General features: G+C 34.3%; 1 protein-coding gene across 1 annotated transcript in view; it reads right to left on the bottom strand.

Annotated features, from left to right (window-relative positions):
* Positions 1-1,019: 1,019 nt before the first annotated feature.
* Positions 1,020-21,191, bottom strand: part of LOC107873901 (spastin-like) — a 33,865-nt gene continuing 13,693 nt past the window's right edge. Inside the window, exons 7-13 of the mRNA XM_047414566.1 lie at positions 2,829-2,912; positions 2,546-2,730; positions 2,319-2,457; positions 2,153-2,212; positions 1,395-1,499; positions 1,235-1,296; positions 1,020-1,047 (exon numbers count right to left, since the gene is read on the bottom strand). Of these exons, the coding sequence (XP_047270522.1) occupies positions 1,020-1,047; positions 1,235-1,296; positions 1,395-1,499; positions 2,153-2,212; positions 2,319-2,457; positions 2,546-2,730; positions 2,829-2,912 (663 nt within the window). The remainder of the gene's footprint in view (positions 1,048-1,234; positions 1,297-1,394; positions 1,500-2,152; positions 2,213-2,318; positions 2,458-2,545; positions 2,731-2,828; positions 2,913-21,191) is intronic.

Here is a 21,191-nt window from a genome sequence, read left to right on the forward strand (position 1 = left end):
CTATTGTGATTTGCCCAAAACAGAATAAGAGAGAAATAAGCATAAGAAGAAGGCATGTTCTAAAGAGTCTAAAAATTGGGCTTAAGAGAGAGTTAGATGTTACCAGAAGAAGGCACGAGTTAGATAAATCATTGCCCAAAATCGTGCTTTGCCGACACGGGTTCATGATTTCCCTGACTTAGGAATTGTACGCTTGTGAAGTCCCTGTGGCATAGTAGAGATGCAGAGACTCCAACCCTTGCGGCAAACTTGGGTTGGGGGCTTGGCCGCCGAGCCAATATCGGATTCCATATAGACTGTGGAATTACAGATTGTAGGGTGTACTATCTAGCTTAGTAGAGAAATAATGAGTAGAGTCATGTTTATGAGAAAGTGTTCACACTTATCAAATGATGCCCTGGTGTTTTCAAACATTCTACATTGACATGTTTTACTAAGTGCTCCCACCTATATTGTATAATATGTTCTGTTTTGGATGGTTCTACGTACCAGTACATTTTGTAGGATATCTAGAATCATCCATGGACTAGTATAAATAGGAGGCACATTGTGCATTTGTAGCCATCCAGAAAAATAGAAATCTCTCAAAAGTATCAGTTTTTTCCTTCCCTACAGTCTCTTTTGTACCAATTTACAGCTACAATTTCCCTATATTTTTCTCCTTCCCTTTGTTTTTGACAGGCACACTAGTGTGCTAGTAACCAAAATTTGTCATTAGATAACTGATGAGGATAACCATTCTCAAATATAGAACTATCCTTAATACACCAAACCGAACCAACAATGGATAAAAAATAATCTCAACATTACTTATCCCAACTGTTCAAACGACCCTAAAATGCAATACTCTGCATGCAACAAAATGTACTTTTCAGGTTCAAATCAATGTACACCTAGTTAACGTACTTATTATTTACAAGGTATCAAATAATAAACCCAGACATCTACTCTAGTTAAAATATTTGGGTAAGGTAGACATCTAAGCTAAAAAAATATTTTGGGAAATTATAGAAGCTTTGTCAATTTTCTGACAGGACTCGACACGCTCTGCAAATACTCAGCAAAAGGTCAAAGCATATAAAGTAATTGTATGTGAAAGCCTTCACCACCATTGTAACATGTCAAAACTCATTGTCTAAGATACCTATAAACTCATTGTACAAATGAACCCAAAAGCCCCCTTTACATGATATAACTGAAGGACTGTTTCTTTCTAGAGGCCCCTTCTCCATACAGATCATTCCACTGAAGAAGCTGTGTCATATTTGCGGATTCAGATGAAACACTTGGGCAAACCTACAAGAACAGCCGATCACAGTTCTCCAATCGTCAACACCCTTATGCAGTTAAATAATTAGAAAGTGTAAAGACACTGCCAGAATTTTTCAACTCACCTGCTGATGAGAATATCTGAAGTCGTCCATATTCAGTGGCCGTAAGTCTGCACTGCTGCTTAGTGCTGGAGGTGGTCCACCATTAGCACTAGCTGCGGTCTGTTCCTATAGTTAAATGTGAGCATTAGATGCCTGTTTTAGCAAGTATACAAAGGAGGCATGCGCACACAAACATATATATACACACAAGGGCCTCCTAAATTTCCTTCTACGTCATTCTTGCAAGTATAGCTCAAATCAGATGAATAGAATAGCCAAGTTAATCAGCACAGAATCTATATTGTCTTTTCCTTCTATATTGTTACATGTTTTATACGTTTTGTTATTAAATTACCAAGTGAACTGGCCCTCAAACTTATGTTTCTCCCGAGTTGTGAAATCAGTCACTGATGCTTGCGCCAGTGTAGGCTTCCTACATCACACCCCATTGGAGTGCGACCTTCTCTGGACCCTGAGAGAATGTGGATGCTTCATGCACCAGACTGCCTTTGATTTTCATAAACTCAAGTTGTTAAAGTTTAACTCCACGGTATTTTAGAAGAAAGTTCCTCTCCACCAAATCCAGGAATAGCAACATACATTTGAATTAAGACGCTTCAAAAAGGATCCTCTAAAGCCCATGAAGAATTATCTAAAGAAAGTGAAATAGACATCCATAACAGAACCACTGAGAAAACCCAGTGGAACAGCCAATCATGTTATTTTCTACCTCAGTTAAGCAATCAATGAACAAACATCAAACAGAAGAAAAGTAGTACCTTTTTTTCCTTTTCTAGGATATCTCCAATGGGTCGAAATGCAGCGGTTGCACAGAGATTCTACATGATAAAGGAGTTAAATTAGAAAAACACAGCAAATTCAAACATCAGAAAGATGAAACAAGGACTAGTCATTTATCCAAGCAAACATGAATAGCAAAGACACCTTAAGGTCACTCCCGGAATATCCATCTGTCATACTTGCAACTGATTCCAGATCAACATCCTGAGCCAAGTCTTCTTTTGCGAGTATCACTTTTAGAATTTTTGCTCTGTTTGGAGCATCTGGTAAATTGACCATCAACCTGTACAAAAAAGAGATGAAAAGGACATTAAGCAAGTGTTAAAATAATTTCTTCAATAATATCTGCAAATTAGTCATTCCTCTTTTACCTGCATGGCAGTCGCCTTATAACAGCTTCATCAAGGTCAAATGGCCTGTTTGTTGCTGCAAGTTCCAGAACTCGTTCTGTATCCTTTGTGCGCAACCCATCCCAATGCACCATGAATTCATTTTTCAATTTGCGCAATGACTCATGTTCTTCTGGATTTTCCCTTTGTCCCAGCATACTATCAACCTTTAGAAAGCCACATAAACAAACAGGAGACAAAAGGGATCAGAAAATGTATAGAATTTTAAAGCAGGAAGGATCAAAGAAATATGCTAACGTCTTACTTCATCTACAAAAATAACGCTGGGAGCAATTTTACTAGCCAGCGAGAAGATAGCTTTTATGCATTTCTCACTCTGACCATACCACTGCAGCATTGGAAAAGAAAAAGATTAAAGTTGTTCTAATGCGAAGAAACTACTATGAACTGTTTTGGCCTTGTGGTCTTCATCTTGTTGTTGTTCTAATCTTGGCCACATGATATTGTTGTCCATTGGTGACCTAAGAACCATTTTGTTGAAATTTTAGTTGTCTTGGCCAAGTGTTGAAGATATTGTATTGTGAAAATTGGAAGTTGGCCGTGTGAAAATTGTGGTATTTTTGGAGATTGTTGTGGGTTGTTCTTGGTGATTGCTGATGTTGTTCTTGAAGTTCTTCACAACCTTCATAGCTTGTTAATATAAAGTGAACATTAAAGGAAAAAGGGTTGAAGCTTTGTTAGTCTTGAAAGACGTTCCATCACTCATCAAATAGTCAATCACATCTCAACCACTTTCCAACAACTTTCCATAAAACAAGGGTCCATGTTATAAGAAGAAGTACAAGAAAGTCAAAATTTTGAAAAGTTGACTTTGAAATTCTACCAATTCCTAAATTGTAAATTGACCAAGACTTGAAATTGGACGACCAAAAAAAAATTGTTAGAAACCGCAACCAATTACATGCTACCACATCATCATTGTTACTGTTCACACAACATATTTAAGCTCATATTTCAGATTTCTTAGTTTCCTTTTGTTGTTCCTTAGTTTCAATTTCATTGGTTCCAATACTAATTGGCAAACTAGTACTCATCTACTAGATTGTTAGTTAGTCTTTGTGTTCGTTCATTCGTGTTAAACGTTGGTTGTGTGCTTTTCTTTTTTGTGAATTCGTTGTATCTTGTTGGTTCAAGTCCGTAAACAAATTTTCTTTGAGTCAACTCAAACGAAAATCTATTCCATACAAGAGTAGACTCAACCTTCAATCACTCACGAAGTACAAGCCGGCTTTCAACACTTATGAAACCAAGTGTGAGGTAAAACCGAGAGTGGGAGTGTGGTGAGGCATTTTGAACTAACAAGTTTATTTTGCTATTTGTTGTTGTCCTTTGCTTTAGGTACCATGGCTTCCACTAATCTTGATGCCATGTTTGATCGCATCAATGACAATATTGAAGAAATGAAATTGGACGTGGAAAGGCTACGCCAATTGTTACCTAAACCTATCCCACAAAATCTAACTTCCCTTGTCCAAACACCTTGTGCCGAGAGCTTCTCAAAGGAAGAGGTGGGCTACCCCAACCCACACCAAGGTAAAGAGAAGATTGAAACATCTTTGGTACTTGATAGTGAACTTATAGTGAGCGAAGCACTTGCTAGTTCCAAATCTGTCCATGAGATAGATCATGCTCTCTTTAGGTTTAATGTTTTGTTTGAATATGATATAAACACTCCTAATGAACCTAGTGGTGAAAATGATGGTATAGCTTGCCTTGAAGGCTATAGCCTATATACTAACCCACTATGGTATGACAACATTCCTCCTAAAGATGGAAAACTCTTCTTGGAAGATGAGAGTACTCTTAAGGGAAAGGAATATGTAGTCTCAGAAATGAGTACTCTTGGTGTGCATGATGATCAATTTACTCTTAAATGTAGTTCACTACTTGAGCATGTGAATAGTGTGCTTAAAAATTCTCAAGTTAGTGATGATCTCTATAGAATTGATCTTGATAATGCACATGACTCTTTGAACATCTTGTGTGGTAAAAGCATTGCAATTAGTTTTGTTCATAAATACCATGTGTATGAAAATATTTTTGTGTATGAGTGTGGGAGTGACATTCTAGGGGAAGGGAGTGCTAGCCTCGGCTTAGGCCCTTGGCTAATTTTTTCATTTGATCTCGTCACCCTCTTGGAATGTGGAAATATCTACACTCCCCACTTAATACTTGGTCAAGACGACAAGCAATGTTTGGTTGTGGGTGCTAATGAAGGAAGACAAAGTTCTTTCTTATCTCTTTTTGTGGATGATGACCACTTTCTTTGTGTCTTTTGTACTAAGCTTTTTATGTTCAACACAAAGAACCCATGGACATATTCCAAGTTTGTAACCCCCTCAGCATGGAATATGATGTGTGCATTTTGCTAACCCTACCCTCATGTCTTGAGGATATGTGCTTATTGTATTCTCTTGATTTTGTGAGGTACAGATTTGAGGTCGAATCCTTTTTCAAGAAGGGGAGGATGATACGGGTACAACTACAAGGATGCACGTATATGAGAATGCATTGGACCCATCCAATAAAACATCCAAGTGAAGTGTGGAGAAGACCTTGGATCACACAAAAACCGACCCTAAACTTGCACTCTAAGGGCGCCCTTGGTCACATTTCATTTAAGGGACCTTTTGGTCGTTTTACCTATTATTTGTAATACACTATAAATAGAATGATATAGGGTTTTAGTCATTAGTTTTTGTTGGATATTGAAGTTGTAACACTTGAAACTCTCTCTTGTAAGAAAGGCCCCATGGCCGAAACTTGTAACTAGGGAAATCAACATTGAGTGTGGATTTACTCACGTTGGACTCAATCTTGGAAACGTTGGATTCTTGGGAGATCGAGGTCACTCTTGTGCCAACGTAAGAGTTAGGTATTTGTTCTGTGTGATGTTAAAGGTCTAAGAGTGGAATAGACTTTTGGGTTTTTAAGACTGTACCTTCAATTTGTCTAACTATTTATCCTTTTACCTTCTTCTAATCTTATTTAGTGTTTGTGTTGTATTCTTGTGTTCTTGTTGTTATTGTTATACCCGAATCTTGTGTCTTCTTGTTCATCATCTTATGTTCTTAATCTAGTTTGTTGTCCTCTGATTTGGTGTAATAAATACCTTGTTATCTTCTTGTTATTGTGTTCTTAGAAAGCCGAGACTTGTTTCCAAAAGGGTTCACAGATTTCTTCCTTTTTGTGGACTGTTTTTCGACTAATTTCATGTTTTCATTGTTTTTCTCATATCACTTCTTGCATATGGAATGATATTTGTTAAATTACATAGGCAATGTAAGGTTTATAAGGCCTTAATTTCTTCCAAAGAGGGTTAGGAATGATTATTGGATGATAAAAGACTTTTATGCCCTTAAAATAAATCAAAAGAACACTTTTTGACGCTCCGAAAATTCTTTGCATCGCATGTACAAAGCAAAGCTGAGGCAGTGTGCTTGATGATTATTTTGCGGCGCAGGGCCATCTCAGATCCTAGACAGTGCCTCATTCAAACACTCATAACTTTTGACTGCGGACTCGGATTAACGAATGATCAGTGGATTTGAAAAGAAGACTTGAACGGATTTAGATTGATATAGTAGGCCACATAACTCTTTATATCCTAGGAGAAATGGTCACTGAAGGTTCACCCAAGTAAAATGTAATACCCTGCATTTTTGGGCTAGACTTTGAAGCATCGTTCTTATGAGTGTAAACTCTAATCCCATAAATTTATTTTGAATATATGTGTCATGATGTTTATACTAATGTGTGAAGTTATTTTGAGGTGAAAAAATGTTCATAAGAATCACTTAAAACAAAGTTTAGCTAAGAGCCTTTGATTAATCCAAAGTTTGATATTCGATTCTACAAGAGTCTACTTTGAACATGCCTAAATTTTGATATACGTAAAATTTTGCATCTCAAGATTCACCAAATTATATATAATTGAGTTAGCTTTCCAACTATACCAATTTCTCCTTAATTCGATACCCGAGCGAAAAGTTATAGCCATTTTTGTGAGAGAGGTAGTGAGGGTGCGCGATTAGCCTGCGGAAACCGCTCCTATTTTACAGCTTTTTATTCCGCATTTTTAAGGGAAATGGGTCATTTTACCCCACCCAATTTGTCCATAACACATAATTAAAGCCCCCAAGGAGCATTATTTTCCCCTTTATTCATAATTTCTCTCCAAGAAAGCCTTCCTCTCCAAGAACAAACCCTAACCTCCTCCCAAGGACTTCAACGTCAAGTTACATTCTCTTCAAGATAAACAAGAATTTAAGTTCTCTAGTCCAAGAATTCCAAGAAAATCTTTCAAGATCATCTCCAAGGCTTTCAAGGTCAAGCTTTCTCCATCAAATTAATCTTATTAAAGTATGTGGGGTTATGAACAAGGGTATCATTTCACCCTTGTGCCCAAATTGCATGATTTTAAGATTTAATTTAATTTTTTTGGAGTAGGGTTCATACCCAAGTATGTATATTCTTGAAGCATCTAATTTTCATGAGATTTAAAGTTTTAAGTATATCAAGAAGTTCTTATGTTTATGTTTATAACTTATGAGATTTATATTATGAATGAGATTGCGCTATCTTGACTTGTATTGTTGAAGTATTTCAAGAATTATATTGAGTATGAAGCTTTGGTATGCACTACCATGATTTTATAGCATGAATTTTAAGCCCTAAGTTTAAATGTGGAGATTTCAAGAAGTTTATGTTTTTAAGCATTCTATGATAAGTTTGTTTCAAGATTTAAAGCAAGAATTGATCTTTTAATCCTCAGCTAAGAGATGGAATCCATATTTATTTATTTTGATTATAGTTTAAACCAAAAAAGAGCATAACTGGTTTTCATTATAAACCCTTATGCCATTTTAAGGTGGATTTCCTAAAGAGAGAGCATATAAGTAATATTGGAGTAGTATTTAGCACTGAGTTGGGTATGATACCAAGGTCACATGCCCCAGAACTACGTGGCACCGTAGGATTAAGTCCCAATATGGGTTCAGCATAGTGATCACTCTAGCTTAGGTTCTATTCCGATGGCAAGGGTAGGACAGCCCTACCAACATGGATGTGAGATGTTGGACTCCATAATAGCTCACATGGTTTATATTGGTTAAAAGAACCTCCCAAAATAAAGAGTAACGGTACTCCTTTTAGAACTAAGTGTTATGGCTCATAAAGTTTATGCAGTATGTTTTTTTATTCACGGTTGATTTTACAGCTTTTGTTTTATACAAGCCAAACGTGAGTCATTTACACTTATCATGCATTGTTTAAAGTTTTATACATACATTAAGTTATTGTTTTTGTTAGAATTTGTGACCCAAATTTTGTTGATCCGGCCCTAAAAGATTTGCGGTGTGATATATGTTTGTGATTTTTCATGAGCTCTGTGGTGGTATCTTAGGGATTAGGCCGATAGGCTTGATCCCGAAGCCCACCACTGATCCCGTTGGGGGTGCGGGGGCGAAGCCCTAGCGGTATGGACCTGAATGTTTTTGGGCCTAAGACCTATTTGTATGCACGTATTATATAAGTGCGTTTAGTGGGCTATTTCGGATTGTTCTTATATACATGAAATTGATACTATCATCTCCATATTGTACTCCTTTCCATTATAGTGAATTCCTACACCTATTCCCGTGGTTTTTTCTGCAAGGTTTTTAACATAAATCTGTGTGTTCTTATTTTTTATTTTGCTTGTGGTTTGCTTATTCTATCCGATTCATAACAGTTTTTACTTATGTATTCACCCCCTCGTACTCAGTATATTCCAGAAGTACTGATCCACATATACGTCTATGTGCTACATTATCTCATATTGTAGGTACCAGTTGTAGCGCACACATCATAATCAGGCAGTTTGCAACTTCCGGTCAGCAGGTGATAAGTCATTTTGATTCGAGGGCTCAAGTCAATCATAGTTCAAGTAACATCTTGTTTACTTTATTCAGTCGTATTAATTTGGGATGGTTGGGGGACATGTCCTTGCTACCTATAGTCAATACTAGGAGAGACATCATGGATAGTTAGTAGAATTGATGTATTTGATTTCAGTTTTGTTTTTTGTAATCAGAGTTATTATCGTTTTAATAGTTTTGTTTTGAAGATGTTCAGCTAAAGACTTTTCTTCCAATTATTACTTCAAGATTTATGTATTTCATTCAATTGCTCACGAGTTATGCCAGTACAAGGGTTAGCTTGGGATCACTTATGGTCCTAAGCACCGTGTGACATCTAGGGAGGTAGTCTTGGGGCATTACACAAAATCATCAACTAAAACTCAATAGATAAGAAAGTTCTCAACTTAACTTTCGAGCTAGGAGATTTTTATGATGAATATTTATATCCAAGGATGTTCCCACACTAAGGAAATGTTATTCACACTTATATCTAAATAGAAACCATAGGGTTCGGGTCAATATACATCGGAAAGACGGTTCAACTTTAGCTCGAACAAGCGGCATGTTAAAAAAACTAAAAAAGACTAAGCATTTAAAGTTCACATGAAAAACATCAGGATTGAATATGCGTTGGAAACTAAAAAGGGAAAAGTAATACATGAAGTCTAGGGTGTTGTTGCTCAAACAAAAAATGCACTACATTCAAGACTAAAACAGCCAAGATAAAAAACTATAAAAGCTTTAAGCTTTAAAACTTCATGTGCAAACCTCGGGACAGAATATGCATAGGAAACTAAAAAAGAAAGAGTGATACATAATGTCCTGCGCGTCGTTGCTCAAACTAAAAAAATGCTAAATTCAAGACAAAAACGGCCAAGATAAAAACTGAAAAGCACTAAGCATTGAAAGTTCACATGAAAAACGTTGGGATTGAATATGCGTTGGAAAGTACAAAAGAAAAAGTAGTACATGATGTCTGGCGTGCCGTTGCTTAAACTAAAAAAGCACTAAATTCAAGACTAAAACGGCCAAGATAAAAAACAGAAAAGAACTAAGCTTTGAAAGTTCACGTGCAAACCTTGGGACTGAATGAGCATTGGAAACTAGAAAAGAAAAATGATACATGATGTCTCGCGTGTCGTTGCTCAAATTAAAAAAGCACAAAATTCAAGAATAAAATTACCAAGATAAAGAATGAAAAACACTGAGCATTGAAAGTTCACACGAAAAACATCAGGATTGAATATACGTTGGAAACTAAAAAAGGAAAAGTAATACATGATATCTAGCGTGTCATTGCTCAAACTAAAAAAGCACTAAATTCAAGACTAAAACAACAAACATAAAAAAAAAAACTATAAAGTACTAAGCATTGAAAGTTCACGTGACAAACATTGGGATTGAATATGCATTGGAAACTAAAAATGGAACAGTAATACATGATGTCTGGTGTTGCGTTGCTCAAATTAAAAAAGCACTAAATTTATGACTAAAACAGCCAAGATAAAAAAACTAAAAAGCACTAAGCTTTGAAAGTTCACGTGCAAACCTAGGGACGAATGTGCATTGGAAACTAAAAAAGAAAAGGTGATATATGATAATCGCGTGTTGTTGCTCAAAATAAAAAGGCACTAAATTGAAAACTACAACGGCCACAAGAATTAAAAAGAACTATGCATTGAAAGTTCACGTTATAAACGCCGGAATTGAATATGTGTTGGAAACTAAAAAAGGAAAATTAATACATGATGTCAAGCGTGTCATTGATCAAACTAAAAAAGCACAAATTCAAGACTAAAACGGACATGATAAAAAATAGAAAAGCACTAAGTCTTGAAAGTTCACGTGAAAAATGTCGGGATTGAATATGCATTGAAAACTAAAAAGAAAAAGTGATACATGTTTTCTAGCGTGTCATTGCTCAAACTAAAAAAACACTAAATTCTAAACTAAAACGACCACAATAAAAAACTAAAAAGCACTAAGCATTGAAAGTTCACTTGTAAAACGTGGGATTAAATATGCATGAGAAACTAAATAAAAAAATAATACAGGATGTCTAGCATGTCGTTACTCAAACTAAAAAAAATACTAAATTAAAGACTAAAATGGCCAAGATTAAAAAAATGAAAAGCACTAAACATTGAAAGTTCACGTGAAAAACATTGGGATTGAATATGCATTGGAAACTAAATAATAAAAAGTAACACATGATGTCTAGTGTATCATTGCTCAAACTAAAAAACACTAAATTCAAGACTAAAACGGCCAAGATGAAGAACTGAAAAGCACAAAACTTTGAAAGTTCACGTGCAAACCTTGGGACTGAATATACATTGGAAACTAAAAAAAATGATACATGATGTCTAGCGTGTCGTTGCTCAAACTAAAAAAACACTAAATTTAAGACTAAAAGGTCAACATAAAAAAAACTAAAAAGCAAAAAGCTTTGAAAGTTCACGTGCAAACCTAAGGACTGAATATGCATTGGAAACTAAAAAAGAAAAACTGATATATGATGTCTACCGTGTCATTACTCAAACTAAAAAAGCACTAAATTCAAGACTAAAACACTGTAAAGCACAGAGCATTGAAAGTTCACATAAAAATATCAGGATTGAATATGCAATGGGAACTAAAAAAAGAAAAAGTGATACATGATGTCTAGCGTGTTATTTCTCAAACTAAAAAAATACGAAATTCAAGACTAAAATGGCCTAGATGAAAAAAAATGAAAAGCACTAGACACTAAAAGTTCACGTAAAAAATGTCGGGATTGAATATGCATTAGTAATTTAATAATGAAAATTAATACATGATGTCTAGCATGTCGTTGTTCAAACAAAAAAAAACACTAAATTCAAGACTAAAACGTCCAAGACAAAAAAACTGAAAAGCACTAAGATTTGAAAGTTCACGTGCAAACCTCGGGAATGAATATGCATTGGAAACTAAAAAAGAAAAAGAGATACATGATGTCTAGCATGTCGCTGCTCAAACTAAAAAAATACTAAATTCAAGACTAAAATGGCAAGATGAAAAACTAAAAATCACTAAGCATTGAAAGTTCACATGAAAAATAACGGAATTGAATATGCGTTGGAAACTAAAAAAAAGTGATACATTATATCTTGCGTGTCATTGCTCAAACTAAAAAATACTAAATTCAAGAGTAAATCGTTCAGGATAAAACACTGAGAAGCAATATGCTTTGAAAGTTCACGTGCAAACCTCGGAACTGAATAAGTATTGGAAACTACAAAAAAGAAAAAGTGAAACATGATGTCTGGCATGTCGTTCTCATACTAAAAAAACACTAAATTCAAGACTAAAATGATCAAGATAAAAAATTGAAAAGTACTAAGCATTGAAAGTTCACGTGAAAAACCTCGGGATTGAATATGCAGTGGAAACTGAAAAAAAGTGACACATGTTGTTTAACGTGTCGTTTCTCAAAGTAAAAAAGCATTAAATTCAAGGCTAAAATGGTCAAGATAAAAAACTGAAAAGCACTAAGTATTGAAAGTTCACGTGAAAAACATGGGTATTGAATACGCATTGGAAACTAATAAAGAAAAAATAATACATGATGTCTAGTGTGTCGTTGCTCACACTAGAAAAACACTAAATTCAAGACTAAAACGGCCAAGATAAAAAAACTAAAAAGTACTAAGCTTTGAAAGTTTACGTGCAAACCTCGGGACTGAATATGCATTGGAAACTAAAAAAAAATAAGTGATACATGATGTCTAGTGAGTCGTTGCTCAAACTAAAATAACACTAAATTCAAGACTAATAAGCCAAGTAAAAAACAGAAAAGCATTAAGCATTAAAAGTTCACGTGAAAAACGTCGGGATTGAATATGCATTTGGAAACTAAAAAAAGCGACACATGATGTCTTTCGGGTCGTTGCTCAAACTAAAAAATCACTAAATTCAAAAATAAAATGGTCATGATAAAAAACCTTAAAACACCAAACTTTGAAAGTTCACGTGCAAACCTCGGGACTGAATATGAATTGGAAACTAACATGAAAAAGTGATACATGATGTCAAGCGTGTTGTTTCTCAATTTAAAAAAGCACTAAATTCATGACAGAAACAACCAAAATTGAAAACTTAAAAAGCACTAAATTCAAGAAAGAAATGACCAAAATCGAAAACTATAAAACACTAAATTCAAGACAGAAACGACCAAAATCGAAAACTAAAAAAGCACTAAATTCAAGATAGAAACGATCAAAATCAAAAACTGAAGAGGCACTAAATTCAAGACAGAAATGACAAAAATAAAAATCTAAAAAGGCACTAAATTCAAGAAAAAATGATCAAAATCAAAAACTGAAAAGACACTAAATTCAAGATAGAAATGACAAAAATCAAAAATCGAAATGGCACTAAATTCAAGATAGAAACAACCAAAATTGAAAACAAAAATGGTACACAATTCAAGACAGAAACGACCAAAATTGAAAAATAAATAAAATACTAGATTCAAGACAAAAACAACAAAAATTTAAAATTCTAAAAATATTAAATTCAAAACAGAAACGACCAAAATTGAAAACTAAAAAAACACTAAATTCAAGACAGAAACAACCAAAATTGAAAACTAAAAAAACACTAAATTCAAGACAGAAACAACCAAAATTGAAAATTGAAAAATCACTAAATTCAAAACTAAAACGGTCATGATAAAACACTTAAAAGCACCAAGCTTTGAAAGTTCACGTGCAAACCTCACGAATGAATATGAATTGGAAACTAATAAAGAAAAAGTGATACATGATGTCAAGCGTGTCATTGCTCAAATTAAAAAAGAACTAAATTCATGACAGAAACAACCAAAAGTGAAAACTTAAAAAGCACTAAATTCAAGTAAGAAAAGACCAAAATTGAAAACTGAATGACACTAAATTCAAGACATAAATAACCAAAATCAAAAACTAAAAAAACACTAAATTCAAGACAGAAACGACCAAAATCGAATACTGAAGAGGCACTAAATTCAAGACAGAAATGACCATAATCAAAAATTGAAAAGGCACTAAATTCAAGATAGAAACAATCAAAATTGAAAACTAAAAAGGCACTAAATTCAAGATAGAAACGACCAAATTAAAAATCAAAATGGCACAAATTCAAGACAGAAATGACCAAAATTGAAAACCGAAATAGCACAAAATTCAAGACAGAAACAACCGAAAAACACTAAATTCAAGACAGAAACAGCCAAAATTGAAAAATCTAAAAGCGTTAAATTCAAGACCGAAATGACCAAAACTGAAAATCGAAAAAGCACTAAATTCAAGACAGAAACAACCAAAACTGAAAACTAAAAAATCACCAAATTCAAAAAAAGAAATGACCCAAATCGAAATCTGAAAAACACTAAATTCAAGACAAAAATGACCAAAATCGAAAACTGAAAAAACACTAAATTCAAGAAAGAAACAACCAAAATCAAAAACTGGAAAGACACTAAATTCAAGAACGAAATAATCAAAATCGAAAACTGAAAAGCACTAAATTAAAGACAAAAATGACCAAGACCGAAAACTGAAAAGGCACTAAATTCAAGACAGAAATGACCAAAATAAAAATTGAAATGACACTAAATTCAAGACAGAAATGTCCAAAATCAAAACCTAAAATGGCACTAAATTCAAGACAGAAACTATCAAAATTGAAAAAGAAAAAACACTACCAAAATTGAATACCAAAAAATTAAAGAAAGAAACAACCAAAATTGAAAACTAAAAAAGTACAAAATTCAAGATAGAAACAACCAAATTTTAAAACTGAAAAAAACACTAAATTCAAGAGAGATAACCAAAATCGAAAACTGAAAAAGTACTAAATTCAAAATTGAAACGACCAAAATTTAAAACTAAAAAGGCACTAAATTCAAGACAGAAACGACCAAGATAAAAAACAAAAAAAGCTCTAAATTCAAAACTAAAATGGCCAAGATAAAAAACTGAAAAGAACTAAGCACTAAAAGTACACGTGAAAAACGTCGGGATTGAATATGTTGTGGAAACTAAAAAAGGAAGAGTAATACATGATGTCTAGCATTTCGTTGCTCAAACTAAAAAAGTACTAAATTCAAGAATAAAACAACCAAGATAAAAAACTGAAAAACTCTAAGCATTGAAAGTTCACGTGCAAACCTCGGGACTGAATATGCATTGGAAACTCAAAATGAACAAGTGATACATGATGTCTAGCGTGTTGTTGCTCAAACTAAAAAAGCACTCAATTAAAGACTAAAACGGCGAAGATAAAAAATAAAAAATCACTAAGCATTGAAAGTTCACAAAAAAAATATCTCGATTGAATATGCGTTGTAAACTAAAAAAAAAGTGATTCATGATTTCTATATTGTATTTTTTCAAACTAAAAAGCACTAAATTCAAAACTAAAATCGCCAAAATAAAAAATTGAAAAGCACTAAGCACTGAAAGTTCACGTGAAAAACGTCAGGATTGAATATGCATTGGAAACAAAAAAAGAAAAAACAATACATGATGTATAGCCTGTAGTTACTCAAACTAAAAATAAGCTAAATTCAAGATTAATACGGCCAAGACAAAAAACTGCAAAAGCACTAAGTATTGAAATTTCACGTTAAAAAACATTGGAATTGAATATGCATTGGAAAGTAAAATAGGAAAAAGTAATACATGATGTCTAGCGTGTCGTTACTCAAACTAAAAAAATACTAAATTCAAGACTAAAAAGGCCAAGATAAAAGGCTGAAAAGCACTGAACTATGAAAGTTCACATGCAAACCTCGGGACTGTATATGCATTGGAAACTAAGAAAAAAAGATACATGATGTCTAGCGTGTCGTTGCTCAAACTAAAAATGCTCTAAATTCAAGACTAAATCAGTAAAAATAAATTGAAAAGTACTAAGCATTGAAAGTTCATGTGCAAACCTCGGGACTAATTATACATTGGAAACGAAAAAAAGAAAAAGAAAAAGCGATACATGATGTCTAGCATGTCGTTTTCTCAAACTAAAAAAACACTAAATTCAAGACTAAAACTGTCAAGATAAAAAATTGAAAACCACTAAGCATTAAAGTTCACATGAAAAACCTCAGAATTGAATATCTAGTGGAAACTAAAAAAGAAAAAGTGATATATGATTTCTAGCCTGTCGTTTCTCAAACTAAAAAAGCACTAAATTTAAGACTAAAACAGCCAAGATAACAACTAAAAGCACTAATCATTGAAGTTAACATGAAAAATATCGGAATTTAATATGCATTGAAAACTAAAAAAGAAAAAGTAATACATGACGTATAGTGTGTCTGTAGCACCCCATACTTTTACCTAGCTTAAATTCGTCCCAAAAATGTCAAAGACTTACTTTAAAGATGAATACACTTTTATACATGTGTAATTTTCAATATTTTGAATATTTATTGAGTAGGAAATTCAATTATCTTTCCAACGATATAAAATTCTCCTAAACCCGACACTCAGGTGAAGAGTTATGGCCATTTTAGTAAGACAGTGTACCACCTGAGCCATCAGCGTGTCGCGGAGCCAGCCAAAGTGGTAATTATCAAAAACCAGTGAGCCTCTGCGATATTGACAGTTCACGTAAAGGCTCAATTTCAGAATTGTCCTTTTTCAATGTTCCAACGCGATACCACCGTGTTGCGATGAGCTTTCAGGTCGCGACCAAGGTGGCAACGTGATTGTACTGTGTCATGCCACCATGCAATTTTTCAGTCGTCATTTTCTAATGGCCTGGCACGATAGTGGCGCGCCACACCAGAGGTCCAGATCAGAAAAATTTTACAAAAAATTAAAGTTGTGCTCAGGGTTAAAATGGTCTTTTCCCGTGATTTTATTCCGCCCAGATGTGGGATTTAATCCCTAAAAACGTGTAAAATCCTTCATTATTCACTTTTCTCCAAAATGGAGGCAAAAACCCTAGTTCAAGAATCAAGGTCAATCCTCAAGAATCTCTCCAAGAACCTTCAAGAACTCTTCTTCTCAGGTATATGTGATGTTCATTCATGGATCCTTACCTTCCATGGAGCCTAAGAATCCTTTTTCAAAATACAAGGTTTATGATTTATGATTTCCATGTTTGAATTAGATTGAATTTATGTTAATGATGTTGTTTGAGTTTTAATCCATGATTTAAATTACAAGTTTCAAGAATTGATTCTAGTATATGTTGAATTACATGATATTCATGATAAACCCTTCAATTTGCAAGTTGATTGTTGTAGCCATGTTAATGTTTATGATTTAATGAACCAAGAATACTTCCCATGTGTTTGATAAATTGTCTATGAGAATGAAATAATGCCACTATAGTATGCTAATATGTATTCCCCATTCATGTACAAGTTAATGCATTACAAGTGTTTGATGAAATGTCTCTGTGAATGAATTATGACCAAGTGAACATCGTTATGTTATTCAAGATGATGTCTTGCTTTACTTTTCAAGCTATCGAGTCCTGGGCGTATTTAATACCTGATAATTTAGCTATTTATCTAGAGCCAGTGTCAGTTACAGAATAGTATCAGTCATCTTATGATCAGTAGTATTCTCAGTCCATTACAGAACTCAGTGGAACTCAGTTAGTTACAGAACTTAGAAAAATTCAGTAATCTCAGTATCAGTCCAGTTCAGCATACTCAGTTAAGTGTCCTTCAGTTGGGAGTAGGATTTAGCACCGAGTGAGCCTAGGGATAGGGACATACCTGTTAGTTAGGACAGGGTCCCTAGAAGCATTCCCTAAGCTCCAGAACTACGTAGCCAGCGTAGATTGAGATGACTTCTTTCTAGATAAGGGTTCTCACATCTCTCATAAGTTTTTCTGTTAGTGAGGGTTGACAAAATATCTTCCTGCTAGTTAGGGTTAACTCATAGCCAATGTTAGTACCCGTGGCATGGTACTGACACCCTTCTAATTAGGGTTAAATATTGGACCCCAGCTCAGTTATCTTATCAGTTCAGATTTGGGGACATGTTGGTTAGATGGTAACCTCCCACAGTTTCAGTTTCAGTCTCAGTCTTCAGAATAAAACTTAATTCAGTTCTACAGAATTAGAACTGTTAGATATAGTCACTCAATTTCCAGTAATTCAGGTTATCAATAATCTCAGATTACCAGTATATTTAGTTATTAGTTATCATATTCAGTTCCAGTATGCTCAGTCACAGTATGCATAGTATGTTCAGTAGTTACAGATCCTCCATGTATGGTAATCTAGTTCTTGTATATCATTCAGTTAGTTATAATTCATACATATAAAACTGTAATACCTCGCGATTTCCCTAGCTTTAACTCATCCCGAAAAATTTTAAGGATTATCTTTTAGAATAAATAATGTTTAATTTAAGTGGAATTCCTTAGATTTGAACTTTCCATGATGTAGGAAATTGAATAAGCTTTTCAACTATATAAGATTCACCTAAATCTGATAACCAGGTAAGAAGTTATGGCTATATTAAGCTCCAATCGTAAAACACCGTCATTTAGACCCTTAGCGCATCGCGGAGCAGTGTTAATTCCTAATTGTTATTTTCTAATGGCCCTTCATGATATTGGCACATGGTGGAGAGGACAATTTCCCGTTGGTCAATTTCCATAGGTCCAGCGTGATAATGACGCGCCGCACCATATGCCAAAATGGCATTCCAAAGGGGCACCGCGATGACCCCGCGTAGCAGAGTTTGACCAGTTCCCAGTTGGCATTTTCCAGTGGCTTGGCGCAATTGTGGTGTGTCGCACCAAGGCCAAAAATTGGGACCCCAGCTCATTCTTTTAGTTTCGTTTAGAAGTTAAAGGGAGTATTTTGAACTTTTTCCCAACCCTCATTCCGTCCAAACACGAGATTAAAGCCTTTTTAGAAGCATTATATGCTAAGTTTCATCAAAATTTTTCTCATCCAAAACCCTAGGCTTCAACATTCATTTCCAAAAACTCAATATTCCACCATCCTTTCTCCAAATTGATTCAAGATTTAAGATCCCTAGACCAAGAGCTTCAAGAATCTTCATTCAAGAGTGCAAATAGAGTCTCAAAAAGCAAGCTTGTGCATCTAATTCATCATCTAAGGTATGTGGGGTTTGAACAAGGATAAATTTTTCATCCTTGTGCCCAAAACCTATTTTAATTATTAAAGATACATGGTTTTATGTGTTTTCCCATGAATTTTAATCTAGAGATTATACCCATTATTGTTATATGCAAGATTATGATATTTCTAATGTTTTAAAAGTTGAATTACATGGGTATGTTCATATTATTATGCTTATTGCTGAAATTTTCAGATTTTATGATGAATTATGAATATTTATATTATCAAGCATGAATTTCTAGATGTTTTATCATGATATTGGTACACTGGTCATTAAGCCCTATTTAAAGATTATTATTTCAAGATTGTTTGTGCTATGAGCACCCTATGATAAGATTATCCTCAGATTTTGATAAAGATTTGACCTTTTGGTCTCATAACAGATTTGAATCCACTTTACAGATTTATAGCTGATTTTCATTATAAATCATTAGATTACTTTTAAAGTGGATTTTTCTTGAGATTTTGAGCATGAGATTGGGAGTAGTATTTAGTACCGAGATGGGTACGTTACTACAGTTTCATACCCTAGAACTATATGCCAACGTAGGATTTAGATTATCCTCACTTCTACATGGATGACTGAGATTGTGATCACTGAGATGAGATTTTTTTATTCCGATGGCAAGGGTAGAACAGCCCTAACCTTATGGGGGCTAGTCATGGAACACCATGGATGCTCACATGGTGTACATGTCGGTTAGAAAAACCTCCTAAATAGATGTCCCCCGCTCTTAAAATAGCTTTTTGAGATAAAGTATTTACTATGCAGAATGAGCTTCAGATTTCATCTAGCTTACATGATTTGAGAACAAAGAGAGAATACAGATTTTTTAGAACTAAGTGTAATGAATCACAAGATTTAGAATATATGCAGGTATTTAAAATTTACTCGAGCTATGTAAGTCATTTACGTTTAGCATGCATGATTTATAAAGTGTGATGTTATTATTTACTTATTGCATACACCCCATATACTCAGTACATCATCAAAGTACTGATCCATATATATGTCTATATGCTACATTGTCTCATAATGTAGGTATAGGTGCTCAGTCTCAGCAGTGTGATTGACCTTCGAGCATCTTATCTACATCCCTACAGTTGGTGAGTCCTTATAGTTTCAAGGGCTTAGTTATTCAGATTTTCAAATTACTAGTAGATATTTCTTTACTCATTTCAGATAGTTGAGTAAGCTGGGGCCTGTCCCAGTGACTCGCTAGATTCATAAAGTAGAGGTTTGTTGGACTGTTAGATTAAGATTTAGACCTTTGAGTTAGCATTCAGATTTTCAGCATTTGTTTAATCAGATTGATGAGATTAGTACTTTCAGATATATTCAGATGGTTTTCTGCATTTTATCATGATTTATACTAATATTTCCCTATGTTGAGATTCAGATGTGTTAGAAGGCAGCCAAGGTTAGCTCAGGACTACTTGTAGTTCGGAGCACCGTGTGGCGTCCTGAGAACTAGATTTCGGGGCGTTACAAAACCCATGCATGCAATCTTACCTTATTTACATACCAGTACATTCCCACATACTGATCTCATACCCATTTATTGCGCTATGATGTTTCATATCATAGGTTCGGACGCTCAGGTTCCTGACCGTGCTTAGCCAGATTCAGCCAGCAGTAGCATATTTAGCAGTCAGTCCTCATCTATCGAGTATATGCTTTTATTTTAGTACTTCAGCTTAGTAGTAATTTAGTAGATGGAGTTAGTTAGGGGATTGTCCCATCAACTCCACTACCAGACAGATTCAGTTAGAGGTTTTTCAGACACTATTTCAGATTCAGATGGTAATATTCATTATCAGTATTTTAGATATTTTGAACCTTATGGCATTTCAGCCTATTATTCTATATTTATTTCAGTATTATTTTTCAGTCCTCACAGTAGATATCATTCATGAATTAGCTTGTGGTCCTTCGGGGACGTAAGCACCGTGTGACGACTAGGGGGTAGTCCTGGATCATTAAAGTGTCGTTGGTCAAACTGAGCAAGGACAAAAAAAAATTGAAAAGCACTAAGTATTGAAAGTTCACATGAAAAATATTGGGATTGAATATGCATTGGAAACTAAAAGAGAAAAAGTAATACATGATATCTAGTGTATCGTTGCTTAAACTTAAAAAACACAAAATTCAAGACTAAAACAGCCAAGATAAAAAACTGAAAAGCACTTAAATTTGAAAGTTCACATGCAAACCTCAGGACTAAATATGCATTGAAAACTAAAAAAAAAAAGTGATACGTGATGTATAGCGTGTCGTTGCTCAAACTAAAAATGCATTAAATTCAAGACTAAAAAGGTCAGGATAAAAAAACTGAAAAGCACTAAGCTTTGAAAGTTCAAGTGCAAATCTCGAGACTGAATATGCAGTGAAACTAAAAAAGAAAAACTGATATTTGATGTCTATGTGTTGTAGCTCAAACTTAAAAAGTACTAAATTCAAGACTAAAACACCAAGATAATTAACTGAAAAGCACAAAGCATTGAAAGTTCACATGAAAACATCAGGATTGAATATACAGTGGAAACTAAAAAAGAAAAAGTGAAACATAATGTCTAGCGTGTCATT

Source organism: Capsicum annuum, chromosome 6 (genome assembly GCF_002878395.1).
Source record: "Capsicum annuum cultivar UCD-10X-F1 chromosome 6, UCD10Xv1.1, whole genome shotgun sequence".
In the NCBI taxonomy this organism is placed as follows: Eukaryota; Viridiplantae; Streptophyta; class Magnoliopsida; order Solanales; family Solanaceae; genus Capsicum; species Capsicum annuum.